This window comes from Corvus hawaiiensis, chromosome 3 (assembly GCF_020740725.1).
Source record: "Corvus hawaiiensis isolate bCorHaw1 chromosome 3, bCorHaw1.pri.cur, whole genome shotgun sequence".
Lineage (NCBI taxonomy): Eukaryota > Metazoa > Chordata > Aves > Passeriformes > Corvidae > Corvus > Corvus hawaiiensis.
Window position 1 is genome coordinate 102,074,743 of NC_063215.1, and position 17,046 is coordinate 102,091,788.

A 17,046-nucleotide genomic window follows, 5' to 3' on the forward strand; every position below is an offset into this window, starting at 1 on the left:
ATGATTTATATAACCTAGAACTCTTAAGAGCTTCACAAGGGTCATATTGTGTAGTATAAGTATTTCAAATAAATTTGAAGCAGAAATTGAATATTCCTCAGTGTATCAGAAGCATGAAACATTGTAAAGGGCATCGTAATTTCAGCCCCTTACATACAGAAGTTAACTGAATTAAAGGCAGTGAAATTATGCTTTTGCAAATTGGTTTAATTGAGATGTGAATGGTTTATTTTCCTCTGTGAACTATTTCTAAGGAGTTAAATGGCTTTTCTGGTGCAGCATTGAGTTTAGTGGACATTAAAAAATGAATGAAACACGATATCATCAAGGTTAAGTATATATAAAGACAATTTTGATTTTCCTGTTTTACAGAACTGATGGGCATTAATAGAGGAGATGTTTAAATTTTTAAATTACTGTTGCACAATAGGGAGAGAATAACAAATATGCCCTTTTGAAAAGAGCAAGTGGTGCTAAAAATATAACTGTAGCTGGGTATAGGGCTAAATCTCGAAAGAATTTTCTCATTTTCAGAGCACGGCAATTGCCTCATAGCAATTTTCAACCAAAGGATTCTTGCCCATCTCACTTTAGGGTCCTAGTCCTAGAGTTTTTGTGAGTGAGTTTTTGTCTGAACTAAACTACACACTCAGCTATGGCTGCATTATCCATTCTAAAAGTCTATGGTAGGATATGGTACACATGAAGGATTTAGGCAGAGAGGTTTCAGGCTCCATTTCAGGGCTCCTCCTCCCCTTTTATTAAGTTCTCTGGTGCTTATAGGTATCCTGTGTGTAAAAATCATCCTTTAAGAGCCAAATTACAATCAGAGAGGAGCAACACTGCAGAGGGCGGTGTGGCAGTGACTTTGGGGAGCCTGCACATCACAGCTATACATCTCATTTTCAATCCCAAAGCTAGTGGATACGCCTCATCCAAGTGGTAAGCAGTGAATATAGTTAATTATTCATTAGTCAGCCTGAGCTAATAAGCTCAGTATTGCATAAAACTGATGGTTCTCAGTGAGGGGCACTCACTGACTGGAACTCCCAACACCCACTGGGGTTCTCTACTGGCTCTAAAAAGGTTATGGCAACGTAGACAGTGTCCTGGAGAAATGTGATTCCAAGAGGACACTTGTGGGGGTCTCGTCTTCCAGGTTGCTCTGTATGAAGCATCACGTGAGGCTGTGACAAAGGAATTTATGGAAATCACTTTATGGGCACAAAAGGCTAAAGCATTAAGAACTAGGGAGGATTTTACCACCTTTTGCAGCACTTTGAAACAAGCTCTGGAACGGGTATCAAAGGCTGTACCTGGGGTCTGTGGTTCTATGGAAGAAAACAAATTGGCCCGTGTGTAATGAGATCCCTGGAGAGAAACAATCTTAAGTTATTTATACTGTCAAAAAGAAAACTATGCAGTGACTTGATTACAATCTAAGTGCTTTCAGGAGGAGAAAACTGGAGATGCTTACAGTGCTCTTTAGCTGTTCCTAGAAAGCTTTAACCAGAACTGAGAAATTCATGGAAGAAATGAGCACAGAATTTCAACAGTGAGCCTTGGTATTCACTTCTGAGAGATTTACCTCTATGGTGTATCACCACGTCAGGAGAAGGTGGTTTCCTGGAAGCCCTGATTGAGCCTGTTACAGGTTATAAATTAACCAAAGAATAGTTTCATGGCTGAATACCTGATTTAGTGGGTCAATAGTCATATCCTGTGATGTGCAGTTGACATTAGGCCTATGTCTTAGGAGTGTATTATTGATATAAGAATAATGCTGTGGTAGCAATATGTTTATAATGCAGATATAGCAACAACTTTCCAGGAATTAAAGTCAGAATAAAAAAAAAAAAAAAAAGTTTCCAGGTATCATTTCTATATCCAGAAACATTACTGTGCTAATCAACAGCTATGCAATGCCTTAAATATGTCAGTCCTATTACATCAAACTGGGAATGTGCTTGTAAAAGAGCAGAAAGAGAATACTGGAAATATTACTTAAATCCTAATATATAATTTATATTTCTCTTTCTCAGCTTTGTGTATTTATACATCCAGAAATCCTGATATGTAAGGAATGATTCTTAGTTAGCTGCTTGCTTGTCCATTCTATCTGATAGCTCACAGTTTGCTGCATGTAATTTTTGCAGTAGCTGACTTTAGTTAAAGAGCATTCCATGGAGTAAGCCTGCATGCAGCTTTTCCAGCTGAGCTGGAGAGATGAGCCGTGCTGCAGGAGTGTGTCAAAAATAATCTGCTGCCTGTACACTTCCCTTATCTGTCATAGCTCTGTGGATGTGAGAGCACCATGGGTGTTCTGTGCAGAAAACAGAATGGGATGTTGCTCCAGTCCTTGTCAGAATCCTGGTTTAGCCTTGTACTTTATTGGTGGTAACAATCCATCCTGGCAGTCAGACATATTTTAGTGTTAATTGAATATACTGCAGCCTCAGCAGTGAAACTTCTAAACAAAGTTTTAGTGTTCTGCTGTAGAAGCAGTGGCAAATCTGTGAACATATGAACAAAAGCACAGAAGGCACCTTCCTTTTCTCATCTAATCTATCGAGTCCATGCCAGTACTTTCATGGGTGATGATGGACAATAGATTGATGGACTGATGTAGTCCTCCCTGCTCATAGTCGTGAATTTTGTCTTGAAATATGCTTATTAAACTGGAATTCGTTAATATTTTATTAGTAAGTCATCTGCACATTTTAGCTGTTAGTGTATTATCTGCTTTGAATTAGATTCTTATTTAATACTTCACCTTGCTCAGTACCATCATTTAGAAATAAAAATAATTTAAATAGCATATTACATTATATTTAATAATGCATTAGTGCTTAGTGTTAGAGAAGCTACAAGAGTTCATAAAGCTGGAAAGATGATAATAGCCTTATTTAATTTCAACATGGTGGGTTTCAGTAGGTTTTTAAAAGGTCAAGTGGTTTCCTGAGAAAAAGTAGATGTGTAAATTGTGCTAGCAGAGCTATTTTCTTTCTAAAGTTGATCTTTTTCCCATTTAACATTTCATAAGTGTTTCAGAGTAGAAGTCAGGTCCACACGGTGGATATTGCATTAGCAAATGGATTTTTGTAGAACAAAACGAAAAATTAAACATATTGACAGTTGACTAGTGATTATCTATTTCCTTGCAAAGTCATATATGCTTACCTAGTCCAATACTGATTGTTTCTTCATTCTGGTGTTTCAGCTCAGATTTGCTCTGAAAATCAAGCCAATAAATTTAGACCTACATGAAAGTTAGCTGCCAGCTTTGAACTGCCCATCCAAAACGTGCCCTTGTTAGCTTTAAAACAGAGCAGCTCCTCATATGAAAGTGGATCCCAGGCAAGAACTTAAAGCATTGGGATGTCTTGGTTTAGCTGGTGTAGGTCAGATCCACATGTGTTAGGACTGGCTTTGGAGTCACTGGCTTTCTCTTCTAGAGGCTCAAGGCTACCTTGACACCATCTGTCATCTGAAAACATCCAAGGAGAGATCTGTAGCTTCAAAGATCTTTTCAGGCCATGATTTAGGAAGACACTGGAGAATTGCTTCCGTGCTTGATGCTCAGCGTGTCTTTATGGACTTTTGCAGAATAGGGTGCACTGAAATGGGCTTTCCATGCACGTGGTTTGTGCCAACATTGACAGCCCTTCTCCTGCCTATTCCCCACACAAGGTCTTTACTCAGCAGTGGGTCTTTGTCCCATTTTTACACAGAGAATATGAGAATTCATGAAGGAGACATATCAGGAAAGTGACAACCATATTATGGTAACCAGATGTTCCCTTCCCTGAGAACTTCCTAAACCATACAAAAAGGAAAATATAGAAGAGTTTTGATTATAGAAACTCAAAGTATCTGAGCAATTAACTTTCCAATTCTCTTCAAAATTAACATCTCAAAACAAAATCAAATGTTTCACAACAATTCTCAGTATTCTAAGTTGTACTACTTTAAAAAAAATGAGGTAAAACATAATCACAAGAGGAAAAACCTTAGCTAATTTTAAATGTTTTGCAGATTATTAGAAACTTAGCTGCATTTTATAAAAAGTTATAATGATGTGCAACATAGCACAGGTTAAAGGGGAATTATTAGTGATTTTTTTTCTTAAATTTATAAATATGAAATCAGATTATTTCAATTTTTAACAGATAAAATTAAACTTCTGCTGGGAGTCTACCCACAGCCATTAGACTTTTCCATTAGACTTTAGTCTTGTCATTGCAGTTCTGCAGTCCTAAAGCACTCCTCTGTTTTTATCTCAGTGAACATCTGTTTCTATTATTTACAGTTTCTGTTTCTGCATCTTGCCGAAAGCATTAAAACTCCCCTGTATGTACAAGTTTAAACCTTTCCATTTGAAATAGATTATTCTTTTATAGTAAAATGTCTTCAAGGCTTAAATACACAAATTGAAATGCCACTTTTAGACAGAACTGAAAGTCTGGAGCTGGCTTTGGCCAAGGGCTAGGTTTTTTTCACTTTTTTTTGCCTGCACTGCTGACACAGAACAGATTTTTATCTCTTAAATGCCATTTTCTGTCTGTATGGGCACATCTGTTTTTTTCCTTCTTGGCAAACTCTGGTCCAAAAAATGACCTCTGTTTTGTTCCTGTTGGCTTGTGTGTAATTATGCTTATCCATAGGAGAATAAGATGATACAGCCTGGGCAGGTGCAGCAAGTGTGACAAAGCACCTGTATGTCCCAGGACTTTAGAACACAGGGGTTAACTCCAGCATCTTCATGTTTTGTGAAAGAACATGAAATCAACATTTTTAAAATTTACAGCTGCAGTCAAGTTAGTTTGTGTGCTGTTGATGAAGGCTGATGCTGAGTGCTTTGGATTTCCCACAGTGTTTATGAACCTGGTCATGTAATGAGCATGACTTTATCTGCATCCTGCACTGCCCCTGCACAGCCTGCTCAAGCAGTCCAATTGCAGCAGTTTTGGAGATCACAACTGAAGGCTAATCTTCTATTTTCTCTTATCAACCACATATCCAAGAGGAGGATTTAACTCCAGAAGATTTTTCCAATTATTTCAGATGACTTTTCGTGTTGCAAATTGTCCACAAATAACTTATGGGAAAAATAGATTTTCCCAAAGCCTTTCACTAACCACAATAAAATGCAAGGTTATGAGCAATGACCTTCTGACAGTTTGTCCTTTTTCCAAACTCGGAACTTATGTGGTGATTAAACTTAATTAGGAGACTTACCACATAGTTAGTAAGTCCTTTCTTAGTGATGGCTTCTACCTGAATACTGGATATTCATGGAGTTACAGCCCAGTGGGAATTTAAAATGTGCGCTGAGCACAGTGTTTCCCTTTTGCCATTGTTCATTTATATAATGTATTATTTCTGTCAAGAGACATTCTATATAGCACCTCTTTGCTAGCATGAAATGAAGATCATCCAGATTGCTACCTGGGCAAAAGTCAGTAGAACACCCTCAGCAGTTGATTGCTATCTCAGATCTAGCTAATTTTCAATGCAATAGGCTTGAAACATTCTCCATTTTCCAGTTGTTGAAAATCTATTGAATAAGAAACTGCTTACAGCCAACCTCTGGTTAAATCTATATCGAAAATATAACCTTAAATGCTGTGACATTATGATTTAGAAACAGTTGAGAGTCCTTTTACCTTGGAGAACTACAAAATGTCACTCTTGGGGGGATGTTGGGCATGGTACCATACTTGCAACAATTCATTCCTCTTCAATGATTTCTATCAGTTTTCCTGCCTATTTTAGCAGCAGCCCTACAGTATTAGCTCTTTAAATTCTACACAGGCAGTACAAAGGATCTTTTTAAAACTCCTGATAACAAAATATGACCTTTAATTTATCAGACAAGTCTTATGTTTTCTTATCTGCTTCTTGTTGCTTTTCATCTTCTCTTGCTTGTTTTTGATATAATACACCAATCTCTCAAAATAAGCAATCCAGAACTGCACAAACTGAGACAGATACTGCATTACAGTGAGGAAGTGAGAGTCAGGAAGAGCATACTCTTCATTTAATTACTAATTAATCCAGTGAAAAATAATCAAAAACAAAACAGGGCAGAAGGTAGTTGATTTGAAGTGAAGGTTCAGCTCCCCCTGAGAGGTTAATGAGAGTTCTCCATTTAATCCTGTAGAAAGTTGTAAAAATATTATTTACTTTGTTTAATATGCAAGCATGAAATAAGGAGCTTACAGGTGAATAGATGTTTTGGTACAGTCTGTAGGATAAATGGAATGGGAACCAACTTACGCATTCATCTTGCAATAAATGTTGTAATTGTATTCTTCTTAAAGGCAAACCTAAGTTTTGCTTTGTTTTTAGCACTGTTATGAGCCACCACTGAGAGATTTGACTCTGCTATGAAGACGCCTATCAGTCATTCTGTGGGCAAATAACCTCTTGGGATGCTTAATATTCATTATAAGGAATTTGGGAGTTCCTGTAGGGTGTAAAGGGTCATATTATATTTTGGTCATTTAATATGAACTTGCCAGGCTTGACACTTCAAAGTTTGGAGAAGTTGTACTTCATGGTGGTTTCTCTCTTCATAGGTTAAATTTTCTCCAGAAGGTAAGGCATTGGAGAGCTGCACTCTTACTTATTTGCTACAGGTTCCTTCTCTAACTTATGAGTTTCTTTGTACTTTTCTCTTCTCTCTGAGTTGACGGTAAGGTTTGTTCAAAATGCTCACATTCTGCAACTGTGTGTGTACCTTCCCTCTGAACACTGGAGGAGGCCCAAATCAACCTTCTGGGTATGTAACTCCTCATACAACATCTTCAAGGCTGGCCACTGCATCCTCCTCTGTCTCTCCCCACACACTGTAACAAGTAGAGCTGACATCTTTCAGCAACACCTTCATCTGATCCATCCAGAGCTCACTCCTGGATCAAACACTGGCTAGACAAGTCTGTAAGCACTCAGCAAAAATGTAGGTCAGAGCAGTGTCCCCCACTAACACAGTGACTTCCTGAGGTGAACTTGGACCTCTTCTCCTCTCCCCCATGCAACCCAGTCTCAAGTATATGTGCACAGTAGTGGAAATAGATGCTATGAAAGAACTTTAGTATGGGCCATTACTGAGATTATGATTTCATCTCCTGGCCATGTGAGACTGTTTGTGGACTGTTTGTGCCCATATCCCACCCAGAGCTGCTGTGGCTTCCTCTCACGTCATGCAGTTGACATTTCAGTCAGGTTTCATCTCTAACTGCATCTGGAGGAATGATATGGGTCTCTGTCTTTCTCTTGCAGATGTCAGGGGAGTCATGATTCAGAAATAGCGGTGTCAAGATCATGATGAGCAAAACTAGGGAAAGAAGGTTGTTTATAAATGGAGATAGACCTTGGATTCATCACTTTGTTATTTATTTCCCTAACAGGTCACTGGGACTAACAATGTGAATTTGTATTCTGTTAAAGTGTTTGTTTCAAAGAAAATATTCTCTAGTATAGGTTGTTCTTCACAGACTCACGATTTTCAACCTTCTTACTTATTCCTTTTCAAGGATGCTGCTATTTCACATCAATAACTGACACCTTTATTTCAGAGGACAAAATAGAATTACACTCCAGCCCTGACAATATAATAAATCAGGAGGGATAAAATACATATTAGTGAAGTTCACATAGTTGGTTTGTCCCAGCTGACCTATAGATATAAAGGTATGATTAAAGTTTTTTTTAGACTACATCTTCTCAGTTGTGACATAAGATTTAGCTCTGACTCAAAGATTTGACCTTTGCTGCTTTTCTCTGCTTACCTTGATTCTTTGGAATTATTGTTATTCCCTTGAAGCCTTTCTGCCAGTATGGAATTAACACTCTGTTGTGACAAAATATTGTCTATTTGGCAGAAGAATGAAGCCATCTAGAATTCAATCAGGTTAGACAGTGTCATGGTACACATCCTGAGTGAATCATTTCTACCCAGCTTTTTTAATCAAAGAAATCTTGGCCATATAACCTGGAAGAGTAATGCTGGATAGTCACATAGCTGTCTACAATTAAAGTTTAGGCACATCGGGGGGTTTTTTATGAATTACGATGGAAAGGATGCCTGCCAGAGCACTTAATCTTTCAGAAGGGTAGCAGAAATAAAATCTCAAAGCCGCAGGTTTATTTAGAGTATGAAAAAATTTATTAACCTTCTTGGAAGTGTTTTTACTGAAGAAGTTCATTGTGGTTCACCATATTGGTAAAAATAAGCATAAATAAAGGAAGGTAGAAAAACATGAGCTGAATACTCCTGAGGAAAACAATCTGTGGTATTTATGATTACTGGGGATGAGATTATAAGATGAGGGAAATGCATACAGTTTTACTGAATTCAGTGGATCTATCCAGATTCGTTGTATCTAAGTGCATGACCCAAACCAGCTGTTTGGGAAGAAGCAGTTATTGAAACTATGTGTGCTTTTCATGATGTAGTAATAGGACTTTTGTTGCTTTTAATGGAGTTTCCATTATTTTCAATTCTACGTTTAATTTTTTTTAATGTAGTTGTTATGTGTCTACTGGTTTCATCATTACTAAATCCATGTGTTCTCCTTGAAACTAAATCCAGATAAGTTCCACACCATTTCCCCCTAGACTTTGCATTTATATTATACACTAGAAGAATTTAAGCTAATCTAATAGTGTCAAATTGAGATGTATTTCACAGCGCACTTTTCCTCTGATGACGAATGGGCTAATGTAATCAGCAATTATTTTTTGTGTGACCTTTACAAATCAAATTGTTATTTCCTTGCTTTTCATTTGAATTTTGCTCCCAGTGGTGCAGGACTGCTGCAGCTAGTATAAAACATAATTTATTGATAGAATCACATTATAATAGTCTCAAAAAACATACATACTGTATGTTTTAATGAAAGGATTCAAAGAAATGTATAAGCTGGCCAAGGTTAAATTTATGGTGTTAGTTCACAGAGGAGTTTCCAGGCTCACCATAGAGAGGTTCTGGAGCAGCTGCAGATTAGTGAGAGTGGACCTTGCCTACGATAAATCCCGTGTTAGTCATGGAATTACAACAGAGAGTTGCAATAGTGCTAAGGATCCAGTCTGGTGTCTGCAGAGGTCCTCTTACCAAATGTTCCAGATTTACACCTACTGGGTGAATAAACACCACAGTTTAATGCCCTCCCAGTAAAGGCAGTTGTGAATACTTTGTCATAACTGCCTGGTTCTCGTGGGATCTAGAGAGCATTCGTTCACAAAAGGCATCCAGTGAGTAGCAGTGTGTGAAGTTGATGACTGAATGATGATCTCTACCCATTAAACTTATTTCCATTATGTTACTGCATTCCTTATGCCCACAGACTTCTTCTGAACAACTTAGCCTTTTTTATAAATGACACAGAAGAATCTCACCCACTCCCCCATTTTTTTTTTTAAATATAAATAACCGGGGGAAAAAAAAGGTATGCAACCCTAACTAAAATTCATGATTCATTTACTTTAAGTTAAGGAAACCTTTTGGAAATAGGATGTTCTCTCACTTATTCAGTGACTCAATTGATAGTGCCTCAATAAAAACTGTAGGAACATCCTTCTGAAAAGCTAAATGTGTTAAAAGTAACTGAGTGTCAGTAAATATAAATTATTAACTCAGTGGTTGAGGTATGCATACATACACACATATTTTGATGGAAGATACAAATCCAGAACAGAAACATGTAGGATCATACCATTTATTTTGGTTCCTGTGTTGGTCACATGAAATTTGCTGGGTTTTTTCTGGTACTTTTCAAATTTCCTTTTATTCACAGTAAGTTTGCTGTAGGAAAAGGAGGCCAGGATGAAGAGCAGTAATTTTAAAAATCATAACAGGAAAGAAAGAATTAAAGCTTCCTCTATTCTCACATCATCACAGTAGTTGTGTTGTGATGCGTTTAATTCCAAAATTTCACTTCCTTGGAGAAGTACAAAAGGGAGAGATTCAGTAAAATGTTTAATGTTCAGTTTCAGTTCTGTTTCATGGAAAATATATCTAAACATTGAGAACAGAGAGAAATGTACATAGAAACAAAATGTATATGTTTTATATATATATATATGTATGTACATCCATCCACTTTTTAATATGACATACACTTAGATGTTCACATAGCATATTTACTCAGAGAAGTTGTGGAACCCTCTTCTGTGGTTGTCCAAAGAAGTTGTGGATGCCCCATCATGGGAAGGGCTCAAGGTCAGGTCAAATGGGCTTTGAGCAACCTGATCTAGTGAAAGGTGTCTTTACCCATAGCAAGGGGGTGGGAAGAGATGATCTCCAAATGCCCCTTTCAACCCAAACCATTTTATGATTTTACATTGGAAAGGGAACCAACAGGAAAAGAGCATCTCCTCAAAAGCAAATAGGTCAGCTTCTGGCATGGTGGATGATGTCCATGATAAACGAAGTGAGGGCTGAATGAAACATGGAAATAGCAGTTCTCATCGCTGCAGAACAAATACCTGCATAAAACCACCGTGGTTTCATTTGCAGTTTTGGGGATCTATTGTACTGATTCTTCCCTGCAAGCCTGTTACGGCTTGTAATTTTGTGACAAACCAGAACACTGATCTCCTGAATTTGGATAATTGTTTGATAGTTAGCAGTGGGATCCTTCTAGCTCAGGAATGTGTCTTTCTGAGCACTACGTGGACTTACTGCAGCATGTGCTTACATTTCTACTGCAGATACAGGACTTGGTTCCTTGGTTGGTTTGGTGGGTTTTGAAGTCAAAGAAAATATGCACATTTGAGCCAATAAGATTGATTTTGTATTTGGACATGATTTATGAATGACTGCTTTTTACCCATCCGGCTCTTATCTCTCAGATTCTTTCCTAATATGAACCAATACAATGAAAGAAAAAGACATTGTTGGTTTAAAATTAGGCTGCCACCAAAAGCCTATACATTGAAGCAAATATTTAGGTTTGCCATTCTCCTAAGTGGTTTTCTGAGGGATCACAACTATATAACTCAAGCACAAAAACATGTAATTACAAATAAATATTTAAAGTGTTTTGCTAATTATTCCTCATCTGCTATTTTTGTGACTGTATTAGCCTTATTCTATCTCACTGTTTTAGTTAAAAAAGTCAGAGATTTCTGCACTGACTGAGAATAGATACAGTTGGCAAATATGACAAGTTTGTCCTTTGCATTGCTGAGTTCTGATTAGCTCTTAATTTATGAAACCCCACCACAGATGGCCTCTTGCTAAATTTTAAAGCACTTCCATGTTTCAGAACCAAGCTACCTTTCAGCAAGTCACTTTTGTCAAAGCCTTGGTGTTCCTTCAAGACATTGTCAACGAGTCCTAAGAGAATGTACAAACTGCGAATGCCCTGGTCTGTTCTGTACCATGTATTTGAATCTCTGGATTTTGTTTAAATGAAGCGAAGAAATGTGTATTTTTTCTGCTTAGGAATAAGTTACAGCAGGACTATTATTAGACAGAAGAAGTAAGTGTGCCTTAGATGGTGATTAAGAGTTGTGTTCTTCTTCTTTAAATGACTAACCTGGAGTGAGAGGTTGGATGTCTTTTGAAAACTTAAACCTGTTTCACCTGAACATGTTTAACTAGTTAATAAGAAACATCAAAAAAGACAAAACCCTGAGGTCAACTATCATTTTTTTGTAAAGCCATTCGATGATGTTTAAATTTGTTTTTTGGGTCTGTCTATAACATAAGTTTAATAACCTAGCTCAAATGCAGATTTCTAATTTTCAATTAACATAGGAATAATTTTGTTTGCTAAAATAAAATAAATGAATGAATGAAAAGTCTGAACCATGAAATGTTCTAGGTAGCACTTTTTAAAATTCCAAATTTCAAAAAATCATGTGGCAACTGTATAGCTCAAGCTTTAAGTATTAACTTTTAACCTTTGACCTTACAGATTTTAACCAATGAAATGTCTCTTTAAACTTTAAAGGAAACAATGATAACGAGCGCCTGGCGATTGCTAGACAGCGAATTCCATATCGACTTGGTCGAGTAGTTGATGAATGGCTACTCGACAAAGGTAAAAAACATTGATTAAAACTTCAAATAAAAAAATAATTTGAACATAACCAAGTAGTGCTTCATTGTAACACTAATAAACATAAAAAATAAATTTCAGTAAAACTAAATTAAAACAAATTTTAAAAAGTAAAATATAGAGTAATATTTGCATACCTTGTATAATAATTTCTATACATTTCTAGAAGTACCAGCTGTTTAATAATCTTACCCTGTTAACTTAAGGTTAAAGGGACTGTTAAATATAATCCACTAACTCAATCTATGAAGGTACTCATAGCAAACATTAACCAAAAATTATAAATCATTCATAGATTATATTCCATGTTCCAGCATCTAAATTATTAACTAAAAATATCTGTAGTTATGATATCTTCATCATGGTCCTGAAAAAAATTTGTTTAAACTGTAGGTATCTTAAATAGTGGGCAATATGAATTGCCAATCAAAATGAAGTCCCTTTAACGTTTGCAACCTTCTAAGGGGATTTTGGAACAAACACTAATTAAAACAGAACTTTAAAGTTGTGTGCATGCTTTTTGTGAGCAGAAACCAATCTGCTAAAGTGACTATTCTATTTACTAAGAGTGGTGCTGTTGCTGAGGATTTCTCTGTTTAATGGAAATGTGCCATGATTTCTCCATCGGTATGTGTATCATTTCTGAAGCCGCTTTTACATCTAAAATCTTTTATTTTAATTGATAGCCTTGCTGAAAGCCAATCAGACATCTATTTTTGAATCTGCCTCTGAGATACTCAGGGTGAACCATGTGTTTCTTTTCAGTGTGTATGTTGAAGGGAAATAAACATTTAAATACGAAAAGGAAATATTTAATTAAAAATGTAAATATTCACATATATAGAGATGCAACAGATTACTGCATAAATTCTTTAAAATTCACTTGACCTAGTGACTTCTTGGCATATATATAAACTTTGTGTGTATATACATATTCGTATATGTCTATACATACATAAACTCACTTGTACATAAAGCTATAGGCTCTATGCTGCATTGCGTGGAAAAAATCCAAACTTTTAAATGTTGGCAGACTTGAAGAAAACGTTATCTTAAGGAATTAGAAAACCTGGCGTTCTTAAAACACACCAAAAGGTTAACACTGCTTTCAGGTAAAAGGGAGAGGGGTATATCTTGTAGTGCCAAACACATTTGCAAATATATTTGATTGGCCTTTTAGCAAAAAACATAGATCCCAAAACGTCGTAAATTAAGAAAAATGCAAATGCTCTCAAATTTTATGCATTTCATGGACACCTCATTAAAAAGCAATGAATTATGAGTCAAATCCTTTTCTTATAGTTTATTGCTCTCATTTTTCACCCCATGACAATCTGTTATCACTCGTGTAGAGTATAGCGTTCACAGTCAACATTTTTGCATGTATATAATATTATCTTCACAGGGCGTCAGCTCACAATCTTCAATAGCCAAGCAACCATAAAAATTGGAGGCAAGGAACGCGGCCACCCTTTCCAAGGCCAGCTCTCTGGTCTTTACTACAATGGCTTGAAAGTTCTGAATATGGCGGCAGAAAATGATGCCAACATCGTGATAGAAGGAAATGTGAGACTTGTTGGTGAAGTGCCTTCCTCTATGACAACCGAGTCCACAGCCACCGCAATGCAGTCGGAGATGTCCACGTCAGTCATGGAAACAACCACCACCTTGGCCACAAGCACCGCTAGAAGAGGAAAGGCTCCGACCAAAGAACCCATTGGTCAGGTTAGTTGGCTTCCTCGCCTTTTGCCAATATCCTCACACCTCTGAGCGTGGCTTCCTTTGTCTCATTCCCTCTGCAGATGAAATTGCTCCTGTTAAAGAAATGCATGAGTTACAGTTGAAAGTTCTGTACCATACGTGGCTCATGGATGTGATGTTCATCAGCATTTAGAGGGAAAGTAAGGACTTTGCTGTTCTTCTAAATTAGGCAAACTTTCCAGTTCAGATTGTTCTGGTGCTGAGTTATATTGCTCTGTCATCCATCTTCATAGTGGTGCATATTTTTAAATACCCTTTCTTCCTTTGATGGCTTACATCGATTATTTTCAGTGTAGGAATGCAGGATGTCTGGAATTAGAGATAATTAAATGAAGTGGTGACTTTATCCTTGAGATAGAGAAAAGAGACCCAGTTTTAAGAGAGAACAGGAAGGAGGTGTGAAGACAAAAAGTTGCAAGAGTCTGGAAAAGAGGGAATTAGAACTTTCTCTAGTCCCATGATTGATCATCTTCTCTGGCAGTATTCCTCACAAGAAGCAGTGGCAGCAGAGGGAATTAAGAACACTCTGCACCATGAGAGACTCAGGCTCAAAGTCATAGGCTGTTTACTGTTTGAAGTTATTTGTATCTCATGAATTTGGTGATATATTTAGTTGCTTTCAGGTTTTGTCAGGATCTCTGTATAATATGCAGGGGAATTTAATTATTGGGAAAAGGAGGGGAGAAAAACAGGTGAGTGAATTAAGTACCTTCATCTCGTGGATATCCTGAGAAACAGCAGTCAGACATTGGGCTTTAAGAACCTAAAACTTGTCAAGATGTTCCTGTGATGGGAAAGATTCTTTCATATTTATTCTTTCTTAAAAAAAAATGAAACAAAACAAACAAAAAACCCTCAACCAAACCAAGAAACACAGGTAGACTGCTAAAAGCTTTTCTTATGTTCATTTGGTTCACATGCTTGTTTGTGTGCCCACTGGGCCATCAAGCCATGACAGCTACACTCCTGAGATCCAGAAGTAGGACAAAGAACACAGAAAGCATCATGACCTGTAGGGAGGGACAGGATGCGTTGAATGAGGTTCATTTTCTCAAGAATGAAGCACAGTAGACAGAGGCTGAGGTCAGGTTGCCTGTTTTCTGTGTAAAAACTCAAGTCACAGACTGAATATGATTGGGGCATCAAACTTGACACTTCAGCTTTTCTGTCTGTAGTATCTCTCTATGCTTTATACTATGGACCAAAAACTACAGTAAAGTAAAAATTGTTATTTAAAAGTCTTGAAGCAGTACACTTCACTTAGAAATGAGCCTTAAAAAGAAAAGCATTTTGACTTGCAGGTTGACAGAGGGTTTAATAATTATTGTAGTAAGTTACAGAGTTTTACTAAATAGCAATACACTTTCTTTGTTACTAATTCTGTTTTAAATAGTATCTTGCACTCTATTATCCAGCTAGTCTGACCCTCAGTATTTTGCAGCAACAAAATGTAAGGCTTCATCAAATTTACCAAAGGGAAGGTCTGCCTCTAAAAGTGTAGAACACCCTCCCAGTGTGGAATAATTTGGGCTCAATTAATGTTACTAAATTAAAATTAAACAATGTTAAGCTGTTCTGTCAGTTCACAGCATACTGTTGGCCTCTGCCAACAATTTTGGAGGAAAAATGTCACAGGGGCCATTCTCAGTTGGCACCTTGCATGAGCTGTAGGCAGCAGGAGTTTACTGGTGTAATTGCTTTGCCAGTTGGCCTCAGTTTCTGGGAGTATTCCCCACTATAATTTGCACACTATTTTCATGTTTAGCCACTAAGACTTTTCTTTTTGAGGTGTTCCAATGGGATATTTTTGAAATAAAATTTTCATAAGCTAACAGCTATGGTGAGGTGTAAATTTTTCTGAGGTGGGGAAACAGACAGTTAGGGCAAAATGATCTTCCAAAGCTGATCTGTTTCTAGACTGTGGTGCCTGAAATAAAATGTGGCCCTTATTGATTCTGTCAGAACATCCACTCAATTTTTTAGAGAACCTCACTGCCACTGGGGCTGAGTGGCCTCGATGCAGTTGTGCCATTTCCTCCTTCCTCTCTGGCTGAAGTGGCTATGCCAAAATAACGGGAGCTCTTTGATACCTCACCATGAGGAGCACCCAGAGGTACAGAACATCTCTCCAACCCAAGTTCTGAGGGTGAAGGTTTTGATCAGCCTCTGTCACCTGTTAGCTGGGGTGGAACAAGGACTTCATGCATCCAATGGGACACAATGCCGATTTATGGGCCTGAAATCAACATTTGTGAGGAAAGCATTCCATGGTGACATCACTGCAGCACTTGGGATAACCTGAGTGTATAAATGAGCCCTTCTTGACTTCATCTGTGTCTGAATGTCCTCTCTGGTAGAATCTCTGTGTGTCATTTTATACACTTAATTTGTCAGGGACTGCACTGGAACACAGTTTGGCATCAGGCCTATGATTTGATTTTGAGAGATTTATAACATCCCAAAGTCAGAGCTGAAATTCGTCTGCAGGATGCTATACTGTTCATGCAACAAAGACCTAGGAAGCTACTGAATCCCCTTAGGGACATAATTTCTTCTCTTCATTCATACCTGGTTCTTATTCTACCTGCATGAAATAATTTCTGAGCTTGTGACCCATAGGACTCCCATGGGTCTGTCCTGCAGGGTGCTGAGTAATCACTTTCCATCTTGATGTCCCTGGAGATGAAGGCAGTCACCATCTCATGAAAAAAACCACCTTTAATTTCTTCATTCTCTTTCATTTTTGTCCTTTACTTTTTTTTTTCTGATTTTTGCTCATATGTAACCTCTGCAAGAGCATCAACTACACTGACATATGGTAATGCACAAGAAGAAAAGTTACCTCTCCAGCATTAATTAAGTTATTGAAGAAAATATGCAGCTGAACAGCAATTGCTAATGAAAAAACCCTACATTACTACAAACCAGTGCATGGCTGAAATAGAATAGAAGCAAATGATCTAATCAGTCAGAGATTGTTTGCTCCATTTGCAGAGGTATTGAATTAAATTAAAGATTGCAATACTTAAAGGAGATCATTTAAATCTCTATTTATAGGAAAGGTTCTTTTAAAAAACCTACAATGTTTAATTGTAGGTTCCTCCTATCTGCTTCCTCACAGATATTAGCAAAAGCAATATATGATGCAAGATACACATGGGACTTCCAGAAAGTATGTTGAATACTGTTGTGCATGATTGTAGATGAAGGAGGT

The 17,046-nt window shown here is 37.3% G+C and overlaps 1 protein-coding gene across 36 annotated transcripts in view; it reads left to right on the forward strand.

The window, feature by feature from the left end:
* The window catches only part of NRXN1 (neurexin 1), a 676,704-nt gene that overhangs the window by 568,082 nt on the left and 91,576 nt on the right, over positions 1-17,046 (forward strand). For 24 of the 36 annotated variants that reach the window (XM_048299377.1, XM_048299382.1, XM_048299386.1 and 21 more), the window contains 2 exons: positions 11,964-12,053; positions 13,477-13,796. In XM_048299377.1, the coding sequence (XP_048155334.1) occupies positions 11,964-12,053; positions 13,477-13,796 (410 nt within the window). The remainder of the gene's footprint in view (positions 1-11,963; positions 12,054-13,476; positions 13,797-17,046) is intronic. The other 12 variants (XM_048299400.1, XM_048299401.1, XM_048299403.1 and 9 more) reach the window with 1 other exon arrangement.